This window comes from Octodon degus, unplaced genomic scaffold (genome assembly GCF_000260255.1).
Source record: "Octodon degus isolate 3935 unplaced genomic scaffold, OctDeg1.0 scaffold00031, whole genome shotgun sequence".
Taxonomy (NCBI): domain Eukaryota; kingdom Metazoa; phylum Chordata; class Mammalia; order Rodentia; family Octodontidae; genus Octodon; species Octodon degus.
The window spans coordinates 11,496,454-11,521,891 of NW_004524607.1; the positions used below are offsets into that span (position 1 = coordinate 11,496,454).

Here is a 25,438-nt window from a genome sequence, read left to right on the forward strand (position 1 = left end):
AGCAATCTGGGAGGCTGAGGTAGAGGATTACAAATTTGAGTCCAGACTAGGCAATTTAGTGACATAGCAAGACCCAATCTCAAAATGAAATCCAAAAAATGCTGGGGGTGTTGCTCAGTCCCTAGTACTATCCCTACCCCTCCCTTACACACACACACACACACACACACACACACACACTAAATAAAATTAAAAAATCAGAGGTCAAATATAAGCCAGATGTGGTGGCACACACATGTAATTCCAGCTACCTGGGAAGCTGAAGCGAGAAGATTCCAAGTTCAAGGCCAGCTTGGGCAACTTTACAAGACCCTGTCCCAAAATAAAAAGGGCTGGGATGTAGCTTAGTGGTACAGCACCCATGGATTCGATCCCTAGTATGGCAAAAACCAAAGTCAAGTAGGTCAAAAACCAAATAATTTCTTACTTATTTTGTATTCTAGATTATTTTTTCAGTTCCAGGGATAAACTGGATGGATTGCCAGGCGGGCGCTGTGCTACTGAGCTATATCCCTGCCCCTATATTCTATATTTGTAAAGAAAAAGAAAAAGGGGGGGAAACCCCAAGCCCCAAGCTGATGTGAATGTCTGTGCACACAAAAAGGAAAGTGCTTCGCTGGGATCGGTTATCCTCTGACGATCTGTGCACATAGGAGACTGAAGTCTGCTTGGTGAGCAGGTCCTTGGGAAAGCTGCTCTGAGTAGCACAGTGTGAAGGTGCCCTAGACAGTGCCCTGTATCACTCCACAGCTCTGCCCTCCCACTGCGTGCCGCCTGGGGACCCTGTGCTGCATACTGAGTGACAGATTAAACTACTCCTTCATAGGAAAATGAGAATTTAAAAAGAACATCAATTGATGAAAATGATTTGGGAGCTTCAGAAGTCAAGCCAAGAGTCCCTGGTTATGAGTCACACCCACAGGGAAGCACCTCCATGCAGCTTCAGGGCAAAATTGAGGTGCCCTCAGCCCTCACCTAGTGCTTCCTGATGGCCAGTGGCCCTCATCTATCAAAATTTACTCTTTAGCCTCTGACTGTCCGTTCACCAAATCTCCAAATCCCAGTTTTCCCAGTGGTTCTCGAGCCATCAGCTGCCTGAAAGAAAAATGGAAAGTTGTCAGAGGAAGGGAAGAGAAGGGGCACAGGGGAGGAGGAGAGGGACTGAGCAGAAGGGAGGGGAGAAAGGGCAAGACCAGGCCTACACTTGCGGCCACACACAGCACACACTCACTTCCCACACTGGGCCCTGGCACCCACTATGTCTCAGATCATGTTCTCCCCACAGAACCAGAAGCTGATAGCCTGAAGACGCACTCACCCATAGTCTCAGTGTGCCTTTCAGCAATACTCTGAAAACTGGGGCCTGCACTGGAGTAATGAGTGCATTCAGCACTGAAGGTGGGGGTACAGGGGTGCAAAGCCCAGACATCAGTGGCATCCACACAAGTAAATATGCAAGGAGTCCTGAAGCTTCCAGTGCAGCCAGGGCTGGAGAAAGTGGAGTGGATTGCACTTGTATCCTCTGAGCTGCCACATTCTAGGTAGAGAAGCTGAGGAGGCCGTGACTTTTTACATCCGGCCACCTGGGCACTGTGAAGAATTGCTGCTGAGGCAGCACAGAGCACACAACTTAATACCTTGTTAGTGTGGGTAACTTGTTTTTCAGTCCTGGAGACTGGATCTAAGGCCTTTACATGGAGCTATAACCCCAGACATTTTATCATTTTGTATTTTGTGACAGAATCTCACTAAATCAACAAATTGCCCAGGATGCCTGTGTTCCTTCTGCCTCAACCTCCCAGAGTGCTGGGATCACTGCTACACAACACCATGTATAGCTGAGGGTAACACTGAAACGTTTAGCACATGTGCCATGGGTCCCCTAGGGCAAATCTCTGGCACAGTACAGCTAGGGACACAGTTCTACCACAGGTGAGCACATCAATGATGAGGCCAGTGCCCCATTTCTGTGATTTTTAGACCTAAGAAATCAAAGGCATCGAGCTCCTCAAAAGGTTTAAGTGTGTCACCACTCTTAGAAGGAGGAAGTGTTGGAACTTGCTTATGGAGTGGGACCACAGGTTGAACCAGGCCCTTCCCTGCCCCCACCACCCACCTCCTCCAGCTCTGCTGCAGCCTCACCTAATGAGCTGGCAGTGGCTCAGGGCCAACAAGACCCTGATCCACCCCTTTCATTCCTAGGGGTGCCCAACCCCACTTAGTACAATTTATGCAGACTACAGCAATTTTACACTGTGGAATGCACAAGTTAGCACTTAGCACCAGATAGGCAAACAATAACACATTTCCCCCACATCTTGGTAAAGAGTGTATCTGGCTAGCAGCTCTGGATACTGACCTCAAACGTGGCCAAAAGAATAATGACCCTAAATGCCATCCACACCTGAACTTCGAACCCAGTAGATGTGTTACTTCCCCTGGGGAGGAGATTAAGGCTGTCAATCCGACTCTGAAATGAGGCTGCTTTGGGTGAATAAGGTAGACATAATCTAATCATATGCGTCTGCAACACTACAGAACCTTTCCTGGCTTTAGTCAGCGAAAATTGCCAAGGGAAGAAGGATCAGAGATGCATGGCCACTGGCTGGGAGGAGAGAGGAAGGGGCCACAAGCTGAGGGATGTGAGCACCTCTCACAGCTGAAAAGGCAGGAGAGATTTTTGCCTTGCAGCCTCCAGAAGGACCAGCCCTGCCAACACCAGACCAGGGAGACTTGGGCCAGACTTCTGACCTACACGTTGAACATCCCGAGTGTGCATGGTGACACTGCCTTATCTGCAGAGCCTGTCACAGTGGCCACAGGAAACGCCTGTAGCTGTGCTTATCCAGATGCTGCCACTCATGGTTAGGGCAAGAAGAAGGAACAGGGCCGGGGAGATGGCTCAGTAGAATAAGCACTTCCCTGGCAAGCGCAAGAGTCTGAGTTCAATCCCTGGTTCAAAAAAAAAAAAAAAAAAAGAAGGAACAAAGGAAAAACTGCAAGCCAGATGAGACAGAGTTCAAGAGACTTCTCCCACTACCTGCAAACCTTCAGAAAGTTAGCTCCTGAGCTTGGCTACCAAGAACAAGTGTGACTCTGAACAAGTTCTAAGGCCAAAAACCAACAACAACAACAAAAAAACAGTTCTAAGGCCAAAGAATGGTTTAAATGCCTCTCTTTACCCCAAGAGAACCATCCAAGAAAAACACTTCACTTCCTGGTCACTTTTAAAGGATTAATCATTCCAATAAGCCATAATCTTCACGAAAAAGAAAATTACTCTTGCTTATCACAGCACCATCGTTAGAGGCGCTGACTCCCGCTTCAATGCAATAAAATTTTATGTGCTCTGTATTCTCTAGGGCAACAATAGCAGTAATGTCATTGATGGACTCCCAAGTCAGATTAAGTTTTTCACAGATGTAGTCTTTTTACACACCAGCAGCTGGTGGAACGTAGTGTAACTCATGGGTTACCTGTGTGTTTTTTGTAGTCTTCGCCAACAGTACAATTCCCATTTCAATGTTTTGGGTTTTTTTAAAATGAGAATACGTGATCATCTAAGATATGCATCTACTTTCCCATCATACTTATATTGCCTAGGACCTCATGACAGCTTTAAGAACTCTACTGAGGTCTGTTTTCATAAATATGCACATTATGACCTGGGTGTGGAGGCACATACCTATAAACCCACTACTTAGGCGGCTGAGGTAAGAGGATCTGCAAGAGTTGAGGCCAGCCTGGGCTACATAGGGAGTTTAAGGCCAGCATGAATTAAAGTGAGATCCTGTCTCAAAAGACAAAAAAGCAAATGCATATTAAAGTAAGTGGAAAAAAAATAAATAAACAAATAAAGTAAGTGGCACAAAATGCCTGGGAACTGAGAGACAGACAGACAGACAGACAGAGACACAGAGACGAACAGATAGACAGAAAAAGAGAAAGAAAGGTTTGTGCATGAGACGAGGCAGGCATATGTGGATGGCCAACGTATGAAACTCTGACCTGACTTGGGTGGCTTTGAAAGGCTGAAATCAACCTCAACTTTGCGTGTTCAGAAGCCACACACTTCTGTGCTCACATGTCACCTGAGCATCAGTGTCACAGCAGTGGCTGTAGGTGACTCCCAGGAACACTAGGAAATGAGTTTTCTGCAGTCCCTGACTAGAAACCTTTATCTAGCAGGCCAAGAACTTTGGGGAGCCAAAGCCAGTCACACCCTCTGAAGCAACCCAAGCAGCAACAGCAGCCTGCCTGCTTGCCTATCTATGAGGCCAAGCATGTTAGTCCTACTTGTTAACTTGCTGTAGAACTTCATATTACACAATCTATCTATCTTTCTTTCTTTTTCTGTATTTAGGACAGGGTCTATAGGGCCTACAGGGTCTCACTACATAGATTGGACTTGTAGTGAGTCTCCTGTTTCCAGCCTCCCAAGGGCTATGATTACAGGTGCATGCCACCACGACCAGTGTCAGCGTGCTTCATGGGCGGGGCCAGCACAGGAGGTCAGGGATCGAACCCTAGCTGTTGTGCTCTGTCTAAGCAGGTGCTTTAGTCTGCTGAGCTATCAGGCCAGCCCTCACATAGATTTTCAAAATCTAGGAACTACCCAGGTGTGGTAGCACATGCTCACAACCTCACACTTGGGACTGAAGCTGGAGGAGCGCTGTGAGTTTAAGACCAGCCTGGGCTGCATAATGAGTTTAAGGCCAGGTTGAACTACATAATGAACTATTTCAAAACAATAACAAAGAAAATCTGGGGACTTTTTGTGAGGCAGCAGACCTGCTCACACCCTCATACACAGAGACCACCCCAGCTCTCTGTAAAGTGCAACAGCATCAAGAAGAAATTCGCAGTTTGTTTTCTTTTTTCAGCACTGGGGACTGAAGCCAGAGAGCACTCTACCATTGAGCAGCACCCACAGCTCCTCAGTTCCAGCTTTCTGAAGTTTCATGTTTAACATATTCCCACCAGCTTGCACCACTCATGAAGGTCCCATCAGGCATCATGTACTACCTGATGGGACTGTCCCATGCCACCCATGGGACAATCATGCATGTACAACCAGTGATTCAGAGCCACCTGGTAAAATGACATAGGAATTATGGCCCCATCGTGAACATGTTAAGACAGCGGTTCAGCAATGCTATTCTAATCAATGTGCTATTTAGAGGCAGCAACTGTATGGAGCTTGGCCCCTGGGCAGATTCAAGACCTGTAGAAACACCTCTAGAGAACACTGGGCTTCTTGGGAGACCCACACTGAAAAATCCTTTATCCTTTAAGTCCCACATGTCCACACTAATAACCTGGCATGCATCTGTGCCCCAGGAAAGTGTCTGATGATCTAGACAAGGCTGTGTGAAGAATGAATCCCTACTAAGCTGACCATGACTTCAAAAGTCAAAGCACCACTATCATATAATTCTATGTTATGTGCTTTTATATATTAAGGATTAGACCGGCTCTTATTTTAAGCAAAAGCTCTGTGGATTACAGTTAGAAATATTTTTATCTTATTTAAGTGTGAACTGACAAGACAGGAGCAGTTATTCATCTTTCATTATTTCTTAAATAGTATATTGTCTCCACTATCACATTCCAAACAGCTGTAAGTGGAACTAGGTAATACAGAAGTCTGAGAATGTGAAAGAAATAACCTGCACCCATACCATCTTCGAATCTTTTGACTCAGTCAGCATTTTCATGATATACAATTCTGAAGCCTTAATGACAGGTTGGTAGCACCTGAGTTTGGGAAGAAAATGCTCTGAGGAATTCAATCATGCATAAAGTTGTCACTCAAGAAGAGGTACCCAGGACTGCTAAAGAGCTTTTCCTACAGTCTCATCTGATAAGCTTCAATTTCACTGACAAACATCTACAGTTCTGAAATATACAGGATGAACCCCAGGCCCAAATAAAGCATACCATAATGGGCTTTCGGGAGAAGGGAAAAAAGCTTTAGTCAGGAAGTGGGGCATGGAGTCATAAATTTATGTTAGTACTTGCCTTTCCATTCTGCATTCTAAATATTCTTTTGATTCATTTCTGCATAGAGCATTCTCGAAATTATTGTCACGGAGACACTTCATGAATTTCTCTTTAAAGCCTTTACATTCACCTAGAAGGAAAAGGAAAAGTGTCTTCTTTTTAAAGTTGAAACTTCACCAGTTAACATTGACTCTACTCTTCTTTCAAATCTTGTTTCCAGCTGTGGTGTACTCCCCTAATCTCAATACTCTGGGTGACTGGCAGGTGGACTGAACTCAGGTTAGGCAATTTAGCAAGATCCTGTCTTGAAGTAAAAACATAGAAAGGCCTAGTTCAGTGCAAAGACCCTGCATTCAATCTCCAGTATTGCAAAAACAAAACTAAATCCAAAAAGCTGGCCGCCTTTACAGAGCTGGGGGTGTGGCTCAGCAGCAGGGTGCTGGCCTCTATGCATGAGGTCCTGGATTGGATGACCAGACTGGCCCCTCCCCACATATTTATTTCTTTCAGAAATGAGAAAAAAAAAAAAAGTACTGGAAAGAAACAATCCTACAATACGATAAAGCAAGTGCAGAGAAATGTTAAGGGCAGAATCCTGGAGACCCTGGGTAGTTCATGATATAGGGGAATCCACTGAAACCCAGCATATCAGCTGTAAACCTCATAATATTCTCAAGTGTGTATTTGGGTTGCGGACGTTGCTCGGTGGCAGAGCACTTGCCTAGCATGCAGAGGGTCCTAGGTTCAACAGCCAGCATCTCAAAAAATATAAATAAGAAACTTTTTGTGTGTGTGTGTGGAACCAGGGGTTGAACTCAGGCCCTGCGCTAGCCAGGCAAGCGCTTATTACTATACTAGCCATCTCCCCGGCCCCTAAGATTAGAGTGGAAGGAGTTTTTATTTGTTTATTTATTTTGGCGGTACCAGGAATTGAACTTAGGACGCTGTGCTTGCCAGGCAAGTGCTTACGCCACTGAGCTATATCCCTTATTTGCATGACATTTACCAAAGAACTGGAGGGTTTTTTTTTTTTTCTTCCCTCCCAAACAAAAGTCACTACAGTGCTGGGTGGCAGGTGGTCTTTCAGTAGGAACCAGTGGGAATCCTGGAGACCCGGCTGAATCCCGAATTGAGGAGTTAGTGTTACTGTCTTTGTCCCATCAGGGCCACACTTCTGTCAGTTCTCACCTGCAGCGTCCACGCCTCGGCGGGTGACACTCAGTTTACGGCGTTCTTCCCGAACCTCAGTGGCCTTGCCTGCACCTCTACGGGGTTCCGAGCAGGCCTGGCCTCACAGCCCGCGACGGGTCAGAGGCGAGCTTACTCTCTGGACCCAGAAGCCTGCGCCCACACCCCTGCTGCCCGCCCTGTCGCGTAGGCCCTGCACCGTAGAGCCAGCATTTCAAACCCGACCCCTACGTCCTCGCCTCGCAGACTTGCAGCTCCTATCTGCTCTCTAGACCCCGGACGCTGCACCTCAGACTGCACCTCAGTCGCGGGGCAGCCCAGCCCCCTGACCTGCGCCTCTAAGAGCCCGCGCCTCAGCCCCGCCCCCCATCCGCCCTCTGCCAGCCGCTCACTCTGCACCTCAGACGCGGTGCACGTGGGCTACGAACAGCGAGCGACCCTGCCCTCACCGAAGTGATCCAGCGGGAAGCTGCCCTTGTCTGGGGGCTTTGGCTGGAAGCTCTTGGTCCCGAAGTTCATAGCAGTCGACATAACGGTAGTGCCAGAAAACAGAGCACGACGCGCGGAGTACGCAGGGCGGCCGGCCGAGCGCCGAGCGAGCCCCGGAGAGCGCGGAGCACATCGAGCGGCGGACCCGCCCCTCCAGGCCCCGCCCCTGGTCACGCTATTACGGCTACAGGTACTGCGCTGGCCCCGCCCGTGGCCCCCCGCCACCTCAGCTGCAGCCCCAAAGCTCCTGACTCGGAGGTGGAGAGGGCTTCCTAGTGCTTTCTGACCCATTCCCTCCGCAGAAGCCCGCCGTCAATCCCCGGTATAGGTGAGGAAAGCTCAGAGGTGCAGCAGCCTGCCCCAGGACATAGCTGTGCGTCAGGGGACCTCTGTCGCAGGTGTCTGCTAGGGGCAGTTTCCTGTCAGCATAGAGGGTCCAACTGTGGCAAGAAGACACATGAAGAGGAGTGCACCTTAGGGCCTGTGACTTCCCTAACAAGAGTGCCTCAAGCTGTGGCTAAAAAACACAGAAACGTGTTCTCCCAGGCTCAGGAGGCCAGGAGTCCTGTGCTGCGCGTGGTTTTTCCTGGGTGCGGAGGCTTCAGGGGACTGCCCAAGCCTCTCCCCAGCTTCTGGGTGTGCCATCCATCCCTGGCATTCCATGGCTGGGAACCTTGTCTGTTCCACTTTACAGGACCTATTCATTCCCTCCCTGAGTGTCCTTGTGACCCTGTGTATCTTTATGTATGTCCCTGTGGGTCCCTGTATTCCTATGTCCTGTGTATTCCTGTGTTCTTGTGTAACCCCTTCCTTGCCTGTGTCCCTGTGTCTTTTTTTTTTTTTTTTTTTTTGGCGGAACTGGGGATTGAACTCAGACCCTTGCGCTTGCCAGGGAAGCGCTTACTCTATTGAGCCATCTCCCCACCCTTTTTTTTTTTAATTATTTATTTACGTGTGTGTGTGTGTGTGTGTGTGTGTGGCCAGCTCAGCCCACCAGGGGGCGGAGCTGGCTGGCATGTAGTGCTGGGGGATCGAACCGTGGTCCCTGTGCTTTATGCTTAGCTTAGCTTGTTCTAAGTAGGTGCTCCAGACCACTGAGCCATCTCACCAGCCCCAAAGAGAAAGAGTCGGGACGGGGGCGCGAACCGGCGACCTCGTGCTCCGCAGCCCGGCGCCGAGACCGCCGCGCCAGGTCGCTGCCTCCTGTATCCTCTTTATAAGGGCTCCTGCTGTGTTGGGTTAGGGTCTATCCTAATGACCTCATCTTAATAAATTACAAGGACTTCTTCCCCACAAAGGTCACACAGCTTTAGATATTGGGGGCCAGGACTGCACTGTGTGAATTTGGGGCACTCATTTATTACTGTTGCTGCTAGATGCTGGAGGAAACAGATCACTGGCCCTTCTTAGTGCTGTTGTGTGGTTCTGGGATTTTACCTAGAACTCCAGCTCCCATACATGCCACTAACATTGACCCCACTGACTCCACACCAGACCCTGTAAGAGACAGCAGAACCCCGCTAGCCCCATGCAATGATGGTCAACTCCTTCAGCTTATCAGGGGCTACAGAGAGGAGCCTGGCCAGGGAATCCTCAGCCTCACCCCTGGGGCTGCCCTCTGCCAGCCGGGCTTGGGGCCCCCTCCTCTGAAGGCTGCTAGAGCCTCCCTTGCTGGTTCTCCGGAGCACTTATGCCCTGCAGCACACACCACTGGATTCTTCTGCAGAGGCTGGACAAGCTCTGTGTGTCCAGAGGCAACGCAGAGCCGGGGCCAAGCGACTGTGGATGGCCCAGCCGAGGGGACTTCACCACCAAGGCCCCAGGGAGGGCCTGAGCAGCAGGGGTCTTGCTCAGCCTGAAGCTCTAGGCTCACTTATATCATAAAAGAGAAAACTGAACTTTGATTTTCTCGTAGAAACAACTGTTTTACACAGCTGGAACCAGGTCAAACACTGGGTTATTTATTAATGTTTCCAGGGATGTGAACAATAGAAGCATTTATTACTCAGCAGATTGTCCTTTCCACTCGACTAGGTCACATCACTTAGCAGGGAAAGGACACCCCTTCCCCTGAGGCGGTTCTGATGGGCCAAGGAAAAGGCAGAGACCGATCACAGGAGGTGACAGTGGATTTTAATTGACTGACACCTGGCAAATGATCATTATTTTGTATGAGATTTTTGGCTGGAAGAGATTTTTATTTACAATTCACAGGTATAGAAAGTGAGGAAGGAACTGACCTCTTGTGTAGGAGGCTCTTTCCAGAGAGGATCCCCAGCACTTGGAATGGTGCCTAGCACACAGTAGGTGCTCAGAAGAAAGTTCTGGAGTGAATGTGGTTAGGTGTTTTTAGCCTCATCATCTCACACAGAGGCTAAATTCAGAGAGATCAAGTCCCAGCTGAAGCCTACAGAGCCAGTGCATAGACTGCCTACAGCTATATAATAAATCCCTCCAACCCAATGTCATGCAACAGCGAAACTTCTTGCCTTGCTCAGGAACATGTAGTCTAGGCAGCTCCACATGGCATCAGCTGGGGTCTCTACTTTCCATGGCGAGCAGCCGGCTCAAGCTGGCAGGTGAGAATGGTGTGCTTTTTTGGGTCTTGGCCTCTCCACCTAGACTTCTCTAGTTCATCTAGTCTTCCTCACAGTGGGGTGGATAGAGAACAAGTAGGGGCTGTCTTTTTTATGCTGCCCTTGGGAATTCCATAGTGTAGCTTCTACCATGGTCAGGATGTCCCCCAAATTCAGGGGCAGGGGATACTGGTCCCCTTCTCTCATGGGAGGGGCAAAGCCATCATATCATGAGGGTCATGAGGTAGTCAGGAGCATCTATGTGGCCATTTTTGGGTGCTGTCATCTACCACAGCCATCTGACTCCACATCCCTGTGGGGGACTGACCCACCCCATCTCTGTAGTAGTCATAGCACTGTGTTGGGCTCAGCCACAAGAGTTGTTCAGGGCACCTAACAATGGCTGATCAAGCAGATCTAAACAGAACAGTCCCCAGGCTGCTTGAGTGACCAGGATGGGAAGTGTCACATCATGTCTTTGCAGGGTACAGAGAATGTCTTTGGAATTCATAGGGAACACATCTTGGCTCCACAGTGCCTTCTCAGGATTCTGCTCTACTGAGTCCTCAAAGCCACACAGAAGCTGTGACATACTTCTAGCAGGGCGTTGAGCACAAGCCCAGGACTGGAGCCAGGAAATGCTCAGCCTCAACCATGCCTGCATCATGTAACTGCCAAGGGGCGGGGGGCTCCTGTCTAATTCTTGGTATACAGAACTATTAAAAATGAAAGGCAAGTTGGGTACAAGCCTGGAATCCCAGCGTTCTTGGAGGCTGAGGGAGGACTGCAAGTTCGAGCCTAGCCCAAACAACTTAGTGATTTAGTAAGGCCCTGTCTCAAAGTAAAACATAAAAAGGGTCTGGGGATGTAACTCAGAGCAAAGGCCCTGGGTTCAATCCCCAGTACTGCAAAGGAAAAAGAGGTGAAGAACAACAGAGACAGAGACAGAGACAGAGACAGAGACAGAGAGAGAGAGCAGGTATTCAAGGGAAATTTGGGGTGACGGGGTATTTACTCTCTTGATTGTGCCAATGGCTTCATGGGTATGGATGTGTGTCAAAACTGGGATTGTAGGGCCGGCCAAATAGCTCAGGGGATTAAAGCCGCTGCAAGCAGGCGCAGGGGCCGGGGGTTTGATCCCCTGGCCTGCCATGCCACCCCCGGGGCACACTGAGAAGGCAGTTGAGACTGTGTGTGGTGGCACATGCCTGTAATCCCAGCACTTGGGAGGCTGTAAACAGGAGAACCATTATGAGTCCAATCTAGTAGTGAGACCCTGAACATCCTGTAGACCCTTCCCTAAAATACAAGAAAAACAAACAACCAAACAAAAAACCCCCACTGGGATTGCATGCTATTTAGTTATCATGATACTAGGTATCCAATCCAGAGGTTCTCTTTCAATTTTGAGAAAGGGTCTTGCTAAATTGCCCAGCCATGACTCAAACTCTCCACCTAGACTTCTCTAGTTCATCTAGTCTTCCTCTCAGTGGGGTGGATAGAGAACAAGTAGGGGCTGTCTTTTTTATGCTGCCCTTGGGAATTCCATAGTGTAGCTTCTACCATGGTCAGGATGTCCCCCAAATTCAGGGGCAGGGGATACTGGTCCCCTTCTCTCATGGGAGGGGCAAAGCCATCCCATCAGCTGGGACTTGATCTCTCTGAATTTAGCCTCTGTGTGAGATGATGAGGCTAAAAACACCTAACCACATTCACTCCAGAACTTTCTTCCTCTTGTCTCAGACTCCCAGAATGCTGGGATTACAGTTACATGTCACCATGCCCATTTAATTGTATGCTTTAAACATACAGCTTGGGGCCAGAGAGATGGCTCAGTATAAGAGCTTGCCTGGCAAGCACAAGGGCCTGAGTTCAATCCCCAGTTCTGAAAAAAAAAAAAAAAAAAAAAAAAAAAGAAAAGAAAAAGAAAAAAAGCTCATGGTGCATTTATAATGCTGTAAAAACAAGCACAGAGACCACGGGGTACAGATGTGTCCCTGGAGGACGCAGGAGTAGAGGGCCCAGTTGGCAGAGGGCTTTTGTGGGGGCCTTTCAGCCATCACAACTAACTTCATCTTTTTCTCCCTTCCCTTCCCTTTTCCCTTCCTCTCCTTTTCTTTTTTTCCACTACTGAGGATTGAACCTGGGGCCTTCACAATGAGCTACTTCTCCAGCCCTTTTTTATTTGGTATTTAGAGACAGAGTCTTGCTAAGTGCCCGTGCTGGGCTTGAATTTCTGACCTTTCTGTTCCTTGAGCCTCCCGGAATGCTAGACATATAGGCACATGCACCACATGTAGCTTTGACCTTCCTTTTGGCATTCATTTTATTTAGAAATAGTCAGATGTAGGCTGCGGAGATAGCTCAGTGGTCTGAGCATCTGTCTAGGCTCAATCCTTGGTACCACATGCCATGCTGGCCTTGCCTTGGGTGCGCTGAGTCAGCCACCGAGACTAGGCGTGGTGATGCACACCTGTAATCCCAGTCCTGGGGAGGCTGAAACAGGAGGATCACTATGAGTCCAAGCTGTGTAGTGAGACCCTGTATCAAATACATAGTTAAAAAAAAAAAGAAATAGTTATATATAACACAGGTAAGGATCTCAAAATGAGGTCACCGTGGAATTAGGGTGAGCCCTAAATCCATTGACACGTGATCTTAGAGAAGAGACAGAGAGAAGGCTGATAGAGGCAGAGGGATTAGGCATGTGAGGTGTCCACAAGCCAAGGGGTACAGGCTGTACCACACAGTGGGGACATGGTGCAGTTTTACCCTCAGAACCCCAGGAGGAGCTCTTAGTCTCCTGGGCACAGGGGTAAATGGCTGTAACTCTTTGCTGGGGCTCGTCTCGCTCCTGGGGAAGCTCTGCCTTGGGCCCCCAGCTCCCCACACCCCTCCCCCACCAGCTGTGGTCATGTCCAGCCCTGCTTATGCCACCCCCTATTCTGGTCCAGGCTCCTGTTACCCCCTGAGCCTGGCAGGTGCTAGCTCACCTGCTGCAGCTCAGACTCTGCACACTTTGAGAAGCAGCCCCAGCCTTCTCACCCCTATGGTGTCCCCACAGCACCGCAAAGGTATTGACAGCGCAAAATCAGATGTCATATCCATTCACACAGGGGGCTGCAAGGGCACAGCCATTTCAGGTCACCATGCCACTGGTTTCTGTAGCCCCTGGCTCCTGGAAGAGGTTGGTATATGACAGGTGCTCAATAAGTGCTTCCTGAAGTAGATATCCTTGTGCAGAGAGTGCCCCCAGTCTGAACACACACAAGTTGCCTTGCTTGGCAGAATGAGCCAGAGTCTCAGAGGGTGTGAGAGATGCACTCCCCGCTGCAGCCACCCAGCCCAGCCCATGCATGAGGGGGTGCAGGTGGTGTGTAATCCGGGCTGGGGCTTTCTTTGCTTACACAGCCCATAAAGGGTAACAAGCTCTGGGAGGAGTGATAGCTGCTCCGGCTGTTCCAGGGTGGGTACATGACACCTCAGCAGACAGCCCCAAGGTGAGGGGCCCTGCCAGTGGTGACAGGGCTCTCAGTGCCTCATGTTGGGACAGGCTTGGCTGCTTCTCATGCCAACAGCCATCTGCCCCTCACAGCACCTCCAAGTATAAGAGGAGTACCTCAATCCACCCCACAGCATGTGGGGCTATAAGTCACCTGCTCCCAGCTGCAGCCTGCACCCTTTCCCTGCCCTGTCCACGCTGGGGCAGCCCCTGCCTCAGGCTGCAGCCGTGGAAGTCATACAGGAATAGGCTGGGGTAGGCTCACTGTTGGAGACACTCTGGAGGCCGTGGGTTTGAGGCCCAATGGACATAGGTAGATGCAGATGCCCCTCCCACCTCCAGAGTCTTGCTGAGTCTGGGCCTGCATAAGGTAGGATGGGGCCAGGCCTTGTTCTGAGGGGGAGACCAAAGTGGATAGTAGGTCCACAGTGTCAGGAGCAAAACAGACTCATCCTTGGGCCCTGGGACAAATTGAGGTGTCCTGGACACCTGACTCCACACAGTCCCTGGCTCTGTAGCTCCTTGGCCCTTCACCCTGCCCAGGCCCCAGTGCAGACTTGACCCCACATTCCACACAGCCTGTAGCTTTAAGCTGCCAGCTGGGGCTGTCCTTGCAAACTGCTTGTTCTACATTCTCAGGGTGGTGGGGAGGGTGGGGTCCTGGCACACCCTCAGGAGGGTGGCTATAAGGCTCTGCAGCAGAGAGCAGGGGCCTCACTGCTGCTGTATGGCCCTACTGCTGCTCCTGGGACTGCTGGGGCTGCTGGGGCTGCTGGGCCTCTGGGGGCTGCTCTACACCCCAGGCCCCAGCTCCTCCCCAGCCCCACAGTGGCCCCCTGGGCCTCGTCCGCTGCCACTCCTGGGGAACCTGCCCTTGCTTCGAGCTACACAACAGGACCAGTGGCTGTTGGAGGTAGGGGCAGCCCCTCCATGCAGCCCCCACAGTCTCTGTAGCTGTGTCCCAGCCTGTGTCTGGGAAAGCCAAGCCCCATTTCTATATCCAGCACTGTAAGGTGCTGGCTCACCTGGGGACACAAGAGGCTAGTGTCGCCCTGCCCTTGGGAGAAGACAGATCCACTGAACAGAGAAGAAGCCTTGGGAAATGCTGCCCAGAGTTGATCAGGGGGCCTGGCAGGCTTCCTAGAGGAGGTAGCACTTGAAGATGGCCTGCAAGAGGCAGGGTTGGGAGCATCTTGGGGAGGAGGCAGATACCCCTGGAAGTGTCTGTAATTGGAAAGAACCCCTAAGGGTCAGAGGAGTCCTCAGGAAAGTGGGATGCCCAATGAGTAGCTACCCCTGCTGCTGGAAACAGAAAGTTCTCAAGTCCTCAGCCCACTGAGGCCCTGTGAGGCCAGCCCAGCCCTGTCTCCTCCATGCCTGCCCCAGGACTCTGGCCAGAGACCAGCCAATGGTGCCCTGCACCCCTGTGTGCAGCTCCTGGGATGCCCCCACCCAAAGGGCTCCTACTTTCAGTGCCACCAGTGTGGCTGCCTGGTGCCCCTTCCTACGATGAGATGTACTGAGCTCCCCAGGGCTGGCCCCCAGGCTCAGTGCTGGGTCCAGGAAGGTCTTGGGCTGGAGCTGGCCCAGCTGGGGCTCTTTGTCACCAGAGAACTCACTTCCTGCTAAAGATTTAAATTCCTGTCCTTCGGATAGGAGGTGACACCCTCAGGACTGAGAGGGCAGCTCTGCACTGTCCTGTGTCCTCACTGCCAGAGGTCAGTGAGGCAAGACTAACCCTCAGAACTGCCTCTGTCCAGCTGTCTTTTGCTGGGGTGGGGAGGAACTGGCCAAACTAAGGCTCAGAGAAGGTTGGAGCCCTGGGGACCCTGTACTGCCTGAGTCTGCCACTTCTACCTGGTCCTGGGTGGCCCAAGCATCCCTGGGAATTTCTGCTGAGACTAACCCAGTAGAGGCTGGTGCCCCTACCTGAAGTGAGGACTCCCACCCTATGCTGCCATGCTGCCTCACCTTTTTTTTTTTTTTTTTTTTTTTTTGGAACCAGGGATTAAACTCAGGCCCTTGTGCTTGCCAGGCAAGTGCTTATTCCACTGAGCCATTTCCCCCCTTCACTGTTCTGCCAGCTCTCGGAACGCTATGGACCCATGTTCACAGTTCACCTGGGAGGCCAGAAGACTGTGGTGCTATCAGGCTATGAGGCTGTGAGGGAGGCCCTGGTGGGCACTGGGCAGGAGCTGGCTGACCGGCCCCCCATCCCCATCTTTCAGCTCATCCAGCAAGGTGGTGGTAGGTGTAGAGGGCTCCTGGGTAGCCCTTGGGAGGGACTGGGTGTCTCTACCTGGGCTTTTCCACCCCAGGCTGAGGCCAGCCCAGAACTTGAGAGCACTGGGTATGGAGGGCCCAGCTGCTCTCTACTGAATCTCTGGCATGGGGCAGGCTCATCTAAGTCTCTGCAATCTCTGCTGCAGGCATCTTCTTCTCCTCTGGGGCACGCTGGAGGGCTGCCCGCAGGTTCACCATGCGCGTGCTGCACAGCCTGGGTGTGGGGCAGGGCCCAATGGGCAGCAAAGTGCTGCATGAGCTGGCAAGTCTCACAGAGAAGCTAGATGGCTGCAGAGGTGAGTGGGGGCTGGACACCCCTGCCTGGGGCCTCCTCTCTGAGCCCTGTTTGCTCAAAGCTGGCCCTTCTTGGCGACCCCAAAGGAGCCCCACCCGTCTGAGCCCTGTCTCCCCACAGGCCGGCCCTTCCCACTGGCCCTGCTGGGCTGGGCTCCCTCTAACATCACATTCACACTCCTCTTCGGCCAGCGGTTCGACTACCAGGACCCCATGTTCCAGTCCCTGCTAGGTCTGATTGACGAGGTCATGGTCCTCTTAGGCTCACCTGGTGTGCAGGTAAGAGGCTGCTGCCCTGCTGGGAGCTGAGGCTCAGAGGCCCTGGCCTCAGGCAGCATCCATGTGGCCCCTGCTTGTGTGTACTGTCTGAGAAACAGGGAGCCAAGCAGGATATCTCCATCTTCCGCTAAGCCCCAGTCAGCAACAGATGCACTGCTGTATGATGGGGATGGGACCAAGATTTCCCACTCATGGCTGCGCCCCCTGGGTTCCCAGGCCCCTCCAGCCGGGCTGTCATGGGTGCATCATCATACCACAGAATCTCTCAGATCGTTCCTTCCAATGTCCAGGAGCCCTGGGGTTTACATCCTATTCTTTAATAAGGTTTAAGGACTTTGTACTTCTGGTTGCTGCCATTTCTGACTGCCTTTACAGAGTCCTGCCTGCTTGTGTGTTGTCCCCAGAAGTGACAGCCGGGCTCAGCTCAAGCAACCTTTGTCACACTGCCCCTGGCACAAAGCTCTGTAAGGGAAGGCAGGCACGGTGTGCTTTGGGGGGCGGTGAGGGGGAAGCTTTGGGCTTCCTACCTTGGACCCACTGCCCTCATTGGGCCCTGCTCCTTTCGAGTGTACCGCCTATCGCCAGCTCCCAGAGCCGTGTGTGGCTCAGTGTGTCCCTGCCGGACAGCCCAGGAAGTAGGTGGCCCTTGGTCTTCCCTGTGTCAGCTCCACACCTCAGGGCCTACATGGCATTTTTCACCTGTGGGTATTGAGGCCCAAGGGAGGCAAATGTCCTGCATCTCTGAGCCTAAGTGCTAAGGTTATGGATCTTCTCTACAGCTCAGGCCCAGGGATTCACTTCCATGTGGTGCCTGCTCCTCTGTCCTCTTCCTTGCTCCAGGAGGGGTCTCAGTAAGGACAGCCTGTTTAGATCTGCGTGCAGCCATCCATGTGCTACCGTCTGGCACTTTTCTGCAAGCGATGGAGGCTTCCTGAGTCCCCAAGGCCTCAGAAGGGCAGTGAGCGCCCTCTTGTGGCCATGTGCAGCACCTGCCCTAGTACAGCCATCTGGAACCAGGCAAACTCCTTCAACCAACCCCTCTGTCACCTGCTCTTTGCCCCCAGCTGTTTAACATCTATCCACGGTTGGGGACCTTTCTTGGTCTGCACCGGCCTGTCCTGAGCAAGATCGAAAAGGTACGAGCCATCCTAAAGACAATCCTGGAAGCACGGCGGCGCACCATATCCAGGGGTAGCCCTATACAGAGTTATGTGGATGCCCTGATCCAGCAGGGTCAGGTGCAGGTGAGATGGACCTCCTTCTCAGGTGCTGGGACTGGGAGGGTCCCTACAGGCCCTGCATGAAGCTCCCCATTCTCACTGGGGGCCTTCTTGAGCCTTGTGCTCTTGTCTGTGAAGTGGGAGGCCAGCTGCTGGGTCCATCTGTTCCTGCCCCTGTCTTCTCCTGTCCCAGGCCCAGGGTCAGACTGGAGGCATGGGTTAGGGAAAGGGCCCCCAGTCCTCCCATCTGAACTCTATCACCTGCTTCACAGGGGTCTGATCACCAGGGCCTGTTCACCGAGGCCAATGTTGTGGCCTGCATGCTGGACATGCTCATGGCTGGCACGGAGACCACCTCGGCCACACTGCAGTGGGCAGGCCTCCTGATGGCTAAGCACCCGGACATTCAAAGTGAGGCCAGCATAGCTGGGTGGGAGCCCGGGGTGAAGGGATGGCCCCCACAAACACAGCCCCCACTTCTGGCACAGGTCGAGTGCAGGAGGAGCTAGACCGCGTGCTGGGTGCTGGAAGGCTCCCGCAGCCTGAGGACCAGCAGCAGCTGCCCTACACCAGCGCGGTGCTGCACGAGGTCCAGCGCTACATCACACTGCTGCCGCATGTGCCCCGCTGCACAGCCACTGATACCCAGCTGCGTGGCTACCTGCTCCCCAAGGTGGGCCCACATGTCTCTCCATGGGTGACAAGCAGAACCCAGACAAGGGGAGAAAACTGAGGGTCATGGGCTCCCTGGGAGAAGGCAGGAAAGGGGTTGTTGGTCACTAAACTGTCTTCCTGCTGGAGTGTGAGACAGAGCCAGACCAGAGTATCTTGCTGTCCTGGGGGTCTTTTCCTGTGTTCCAACGGTCTCTCCCTGTGTGTCCTGGGGTCCCTCCTGGGTCCCAGAGCCTCACCTGAGGAGTGATACCTGTGTGTCCATAGGGCACGCCCGTGATCCCCTTGCTGACCTCCGTACTGCTGGACAAGACCCAGTGGGTGACCCCCAGCCAGTTCAACCCGGGGCACTTCCTGGATTCAGACGGGCACTTTTTGAAGCAGCCGGCTTTCCTGCCTTTCTCTGCAGGTACCATGGCCTGGTGGGTGGGCAGAGGTCACAGGTCCTCCAGTTACTCCTACCTTGCAGGGCATCCCTTCCCACCTCCAAGAGAGGCCTCGTGCCCCAAGTGGTACTTTGGTTTTCCCCAGGCCGCCGTGTCTGTGTTGGAGAGAGCCTCGCCAGGACTGAGCTTTTCCTGCTGCTGGCTGGCTTGCTCCAGCGTTACCACCTGCAGCCCCCACCTGGCACCAGCCCTGATGCCCTGGACACGGTGCCTGCCCAGGCCTTCACCATGAGGCCCCAGGCCCAGGTCCTGTGTGCAGTGCCCCGACACTAGGGCACTCCACCAGGTGACTCCCTGCCGGCCAGCAGTGTCTCTGAGGATGAACACATACTGCCCACAGTTACAAAGGGTCAGGCATCCAGCATTCGGCCACATCCTCTGTTGTGGGGGAACAGGACTCTTGTCTGGGTGCCATAGAGGGGGACATCCCTACAGTGCCAATCTATCTTGTAAAGTTCCAGGCTCCCACATCCCCACTACAACAGACTCTCCTCTACTCTCATTCTCTGGCCAGCCAGGCCCCCAGTACAAACTGGACCTGCCCCTTCAGTGCTCCCCTAAGCTGACCTGAGACCCCAGGAGGCCTTGTGTTGCCACACATCTCCCAGGGCACCATATAGGCAATGTCTGCCAGATGCCACCATTACCTGCAGTAGGTGGTGCCTTGGCCCAGAGGCACTGTACCACACATCGCCTTGGCTGGAATTGCCAGCTCTCACCCTGTACCAATCAGGCCTGCAGACCTGGCTGGTTCTCCTGCAGGTGCCTATCCTGGGGGTTCTCTGGGGTAGTGGCTGGAGGTCTCTGCTTTACCACTAAACAGTGCCCTTGTTGTCCAGTTAGTATGCTCCCCAAGATGGGTGGTACAGCTGGAGGGCCAGGTCAGCCCCAATGTTCTGGGGACCAGGAGACTGGACCTCCATCTAACAACCTGTAAAATGGGTCACAATAGCTGGAGGGCCAAGGGAGGCACAGGGTTAAGGTATCATAGGCTGAGATACCAGAATCCCAGCACCAGGGGGCCAGAAAGATGGCTCAGTAGAATAAGCGCTTCCCTGGCAAGTGCAAGGGCCTGAGTTCAATCCCCAGTTTTGCCAAATAAATAAATAAATAAATAAATAAATAAATAAATAAATAAATAAATAAATAAATAAATAAGGTACATGAGGCAAAATAAAGGCAAATGGCAGAATCCCAGCACCAGAGGAAAAGCAGGGGTGCCCACAGGAAGGGTGGTGCTTCTGGGGAAGGGGAGGTCCTTGGGACCTTAGGGGGCACCTCAGAGGACAGACAGGCTGCTGGCAGGTTGTTCAGGCCCTACCACACCCATGCTCCTGGGAGGTCAAAGACGCCTATTTCACCACTGGAAAGGTTGGCTACTCATGAAGCCTGGCGCAGACGGTAAACTGAGGTGCTGAAATGCACAAAAGCCCAGCAAAGGTTCCACTTTCTCCACTGCTATGGACACACTGAAGTCTCAAGGGCAGGACCTGGGACCAGGTGGTACCTGCTGCCACTGGGCTTTGCGGCCTCCTGCGTGGGCTGCGCTGGACACCTCCGCAGCTGTGCTTGGTTCCCAGCCCATCCTGTGAGGTTGTTTGCTGGCCTCTGTCTCTTTGTGGTGGAGGCAGACACCTACCTGGTCCCCATGGCTCCCTGAGACTGCTGTGCGTGGGCTTCTCCACCGGGGGCCTCTGCAGGACACACATACACAGGCTTATCTGTCTGGGAATCTGCTGCTAGTGGGAGTACTGTGTGGCCCCAGGCCCCGGTTCACACTACCTGCTTTGAGAGCCTGATGAGCTAGAGTTGGCAGCACCCTAGGCAGGCTGCCACAAAGTGGAGGGGAGCTGGGTGCAGCGGCACACACCTGGGATCCCAGCACTGTGAGGATGAGGCAGGAGGACTGCAAGTTCAAGCCCAGCCCAGGTAACAGTGAGACTGTCTCAAAATAAAAAATGTAAAGGCTCATGGTGTAGCTCAACATGAAGGCCTTGGACTCAATCAATAGTACTGTAAAATATAAGCAACATAACAGAACAAAAACACCTCTCCCAGCCTGGGAAAGGAATGAGGCAGGCAGCCACTTCTGGAGAGGAAAGGTTAGGGAGCAGACCCAGAATGGGCTCTGGGCCTTCGTCACCTGCTCTGAGGGGGCAGCCCGCAGTGACTCCTCTGAGACAGCCAGGACCGAGGGGGCAGGCAGGAGCTGGACCATGCTTCTGACACCAACCTCTCTCTCCATGGGTGACATGGAGTCTGCTCACCAACTGCAGACTCTGCAGTACCCCACCTGGAAGCTTCTGCCCTGCCTGCTGTGCCCTGAGAACTTGTGTGACGTCTGTGTGGTGCTCCCTAGGGGCCAAGGGGTGCACAAGCCTGATGGAGACACGCATGAAGTAACAAACAAGCTACTGTCACCACCTTCTCTGCACTCACTGCAGATGTGGGCTTTGTTCTTCACCTGGGTCTGTGACCTCTGACTTGTGGCTGTCCCTGTGACTTCTGTCTTGAAGGTGCACTGGTGACCTCCATCTCATGAGCTGTCTATGATCTTTGTCCTGCACGGGTGTCCTTGCTTGGAAGGCCCCCTAGGGAACAGGAGCTTCTGAAAATCAACCTTATTGAGGAATTATTGATAATATACATGAAGTGTGTGCTCTGGCGGGTTCTGTAATCTTCCAGCGCTCATTTGGCCACCTACTTGGGGCTGGGTGTCCCACCCCAAGACCTGCTTGACCCTTCCAACCAGTCCAGGGGTCCCTATTGGTCAATTTGTAGCTTCTGGAATCTCACAGATGGGAGTCAAAATCCCTGTCCTTATCTGTGTGGCTTCTGTCCCTTAGCCTGGTTTGGTTTTGGAAAGGTGATGGGTTCTGGAGAGCTGACTCCACCATGAAGCCATAGTCATAAGGGGGTGGCATGATCAAGAGTAATGGAGCCAGGAGAGGGGCCCTGGTGGAGTGGGCTGTGGGTACGCAGCCGCAGCTCTATCTGGCCTCTCTCTTCTTTGCTTTCTATTCCTGCCTGTCATGTGGTAAATGGCTCTGCTTTCCCACACATTCCCACCATGATGTTCTTTCTCCCCACCCACCAGTCCAGGTACAACAGCGCCTAGAGCCTCTAAAACTGGGAGCCAAATGACACATTCCTTTAAGTTTGGGTCAGGTGTTCTCTGCCACAGTGACGAAAAGCCAAATAACGCATGTACTTCAGTCTGCTCTGTTGATGGATGCTGGGTTGTTCATGGTCAGGGGCTGAAAGGTGAATGGTCAACCTCAGGAGGTGTCCAAGCCCAAGTCATCCCATGTGAGGCAAGCACTCACAGCTCAATCCTGGGACCTGACAGCTTTATGCTGGCTGCCCCTTGGACAGCTGGACATTGTGTCCTAGTGTTGGCTCATCTGGCACCAAGGAGACCTCAAGGAGTTGCTTGGTTCCTAAGGTTGGCTGCAGCTGACATCTCTACATACCCCCTGCACCTCCTGCTAGGGAGACTGGAGACTGCACTCTGTGCCCAGTGGGGGCAGAGGCCCCAGAAAGAGGCTCTTCTGGTGGTATCAGGGGACCATCTGCGAGGGGAGGTGGCCTAGGTCTCCAGCACTGTGTCCACTGACAGTGAGGTTTCCATCCCATTTTTCTCTGTAACTGGGCTGTAAGGAGAGCCAGAGCTTTGGTTTCTGATTAATCAACCCTGATTCCTTGCCTCTTGTCCTCTTGTGTGCCTTGTGGGTCTCTGTCACCACCTGCCTGCGTCTTGGGGCACTTTTTTGGGGCACAAGCTGCTGGCACCTGGCTGCACTGGACCAGCACCTCCTTTGGCAGTGTTGCCACAGGGCTGTGTAGGTGCCCCTCTTATCTGTGTGGAAGGCTGTTTTCCTGCTTGTGACTTCACCTGAGGACACTAGGAAGGTGCAGGGCATACCTCCTGTCCCACAGGGCTACCAAACACACATTAGCACCTGCGTGCTACCACGATCCCAGCTGTGCTGTGGGCGGGGGCAGGGCCACACACAGTAAGGAACAGCTTTGTCCACAGCAGGACAGGGACAGGGGCCTAGGTGGCATGACCCTCAGATTTCTCTCAGCACAGAGCTCAGGGTCTTTCCAAGAGACAGTGGACAGGTGACAAGATGAATAGGACATGACAGGACCCCTGGTTTGATGTTTAAGGTGATTAAACCTGAAGTCACAGCAGCATCTGGGGTCACGGCCAAGGCTGAGGACATCATTTGCAGATGACCCTGACCAAGGTGGTAATGACCACAGGATGTCAAGACCCTTGGCCTGCAACAAAGCTGGTCTTCTATCCAGGTTGTGACCAGCAATACCCATGAAGTTTTACCCTACTCTAGGTAGGGAAAAGGGTGCCATCGTGGGTGGCCTACCATGAGCTGTCGGCTACTCTCAGGGATTGAGGCCTCTTGAAGGCAACCTGGCCTCAGCCCCAGCCCTGTTGGCCCAGGCTGGCACACTCCCATCCCTGGCAGCTTCTCCCCAGCCACCTGGGCTGGGCTGGCACATCTATCCCTTGGAGGTCAGGGAGTGGGAAACCCACAGATGCCTTGTCTTATGCAGTATGTGTCCTAGCTGGGACAGTTACTAAACACCTGGAAAAGAGGCTGACAGAAATGGTCAGTTGGCACCGACCACTGAGAGTGTCACCTATGGAGCCTAGATGCCAGAGCAGGGTGCTCTCCTGGGAGGTTGCTGCAAAGGGCAGCACGGGCCTGCGCATGCTCATGCCGAGAAGTATGCCAGATCCACAAGCAACAAGAATGTGGACACACAAAACAAGAATATAGTCAGCAGTTTATTTTTATTGATTAGGTAACTATGCAGGCATGGGAAGATGCAAGCCCCTGTGGGGTTGCCTTGTGCCTGTCCCCAACCTGGGGCATGCCTTATTCCAACCCTGAAGAGCTGCAGCTGCTGTGGGACCAGCACTGGCAAGTTTCTAAAACATCCCTAGTACAAAAACAGACATGTGCGTGACAGCAACTTCCTGGGTGCAGGATGAGCGTGGTGATCCCCTCTGAAGGCACAAAGACTCCTCGTCATGTAGGAGACAGACACAGCACAACCACCTGTTCCTGTTGAACCCTGAGCAATCCAGGGCCCAGAATGCCAGGTGGCAGTTTTGTCTCCCCTCAGCCTCTGCCATCCCCACTAGGACAGCAACTGCAGCACCTGGCGTAGGCGCGGGGCTTTCTCCTGGAGGGCAGCGTCTGACCCTGCTACATCGAGCTCCTGCATCAGGGCTTCTGCCTTCTGCAGGGTCAGCTCTCGGGCCTTGCCCTGCAGCCCCTCCAGGTAAGCCAGCAGGGTGGGGAAGTGCTCTTCTGGAACCTGGAAGGAGGACAAAGAGAGTGTCAAGGCAAGGATGGCTGTGACAATAGGGTCAGAGACTGTGGAGAGACAAGGTGCCCAGTCTGGTACCTTGGGCTTTGTCCCCTTTTATGATTTTTTAAAATATATGTATTTTTTCTTTTTATTTATTGGACACAAGTTCTCACTACTCAGCTTGGACTTGTAATGATCATTCTGTGTCAGCCTCAGCGCTGGCATTACAGGTGTGTACTACCATGTCTGGTTTCAAGGCTGGAATGTGCTTGGGGTACTGGAGCCAGTATGGCATGAGGTACCAGGGATCAAACTCAGGTCCTTGTGCTTGCCAGGCAGGTGCTTAGACCACTGAGCTATCTTCCCAGCTCCCCCTTTTATGATTCATGGCTGGAGGTCCCCTTAAAGACCCATGTCCTCAGAGGTGAGGCTTTTGGAAGGTAATTCCATTACAGGGGTTTATAGTGAGCTTGCTGTTAAGAGGTGAGGTCTGGTTGGAAGAAGGGGGTCACAGGAGGTGAGGCCCGGAAGGGTTTCTATCTCCTCCCCCAGCTCCTTTCATCTGGCTGCTTCCCTGCCACCATGCCATGAGCAGCTTCTCCTCTGCCAGGTCCCTCTGCCATGCAGTCCTATCCTGGAAAGTATGGACTGAAACTTCTACAAACCAAGAGGCACAATAACCACTCCTCAAAACCCCAAACCAAACCAAAACCTCCCAAACAAACGAGAGAGAGAGAGAGAGAGAGAGAGAGAGAGAGAGAGAGAGAGAGAGAAACAAGAACAAAATAAACCCTCCTTTAATACAACTTAAATAAACTATCAAGGATGGAGTCTCAGCAAAGAGGGAAGTGATCAAGACAATCTCTGGGGCCACCAGCCCACAATGTCCTTGTACCATGCAAACAGCTCCTGCTCTGTGAGGGACAAGAGACAGGTAGATGGGATGATAAGGGGCCAGACCCTGGAACAACCTTGTGGCCTCTTCCTCACCCATTTAGATACTCTTGTGGGTTAAAAAGGCTGGCTCTCAGTGCACTCCCCTGAAAAGCCACCAAATTCACAGACAGGTACATTTTAGAGAAAGCAATCAACTGGGACAAAGAACAGGTGAGAAGATCACTTTGGCAGCATTTGGGGGCTGAA

At 52.4% G+C, this 25,438-nt stretch overlaps 3 protein-coding genes across 3 annotated transcripts in view; 1 reads left to right on the top strand and 2 right to left on the bottom strand.

Moving 5' to 3' along the window:
• Nucleotides 1-484: 484 nt before the first annotated feature.
• LOC101575277 (cytochrome c oxidase assembly protein COX19) lies at nt 485-7,763 on the bottom strand. The gene is made up of 3 exons (XM_023713430.1): nt 7,641-7,763; nt 6,022-6,133; nt 485-1,095 (listed from the first exon to the last, which is right to left on the bottom strand). Exons 1-3 carry the CDS (start codon nt 7,720-7,722, stop codon nt 1,017-1,019), a joined length of 273 nt encoding a protein of 90 aa, XP_023569198.1. The 5' UTR covers nt 7,723-7,763; the 3' UTR covers nt 485-1,016.
• Nucleotides 7,764-14,485: 6,722 nt separating this feature from the next.
• Nucleotides 14,486-19,225, top strand: LOC101587538 (cytochrome P450 2W1). Its single transcript, XM_004629677.1, has 9 exons — nt 14,486-14,671; nt 15,843-16,005; nt 16,188-16,337; nt 16,457-16,614; nt 17,679-17,852; nt 18,107-18,245; nt 18,323-18,507; nt 18,774-18,915; nt 19,038-19,225. Exons 1-9 carry the CDS (start codon nt 14,486-14,488, stop codon nt 19,223-19,225), a joined length of 1,485 nt encoding a protein of 494 aa, XP_004629734.1.
• Nucleotides 19,226-23,895: 4,670 nt separating this feature from the next.
• CUNH7orf50 (chromosome unknown C7orf50 homolog) overlaps nt 23,896-25,438 on the bottom strand; it is a 146,431-nt gene continuing 144,888 nt past the window's right edge. Inside the window, exon 5 of the mRNA XM_023713429.1 lies at nt 23,896-24,301. Coding sequence (XP_023569197.1) covers nt 24,122-24,301 — 180 coding nt within the window. The 3' untranslated portion in view covers nt 23,896-24,121. The remainder of the gene's footprint in view (nt 24,302-25,438) is intronic.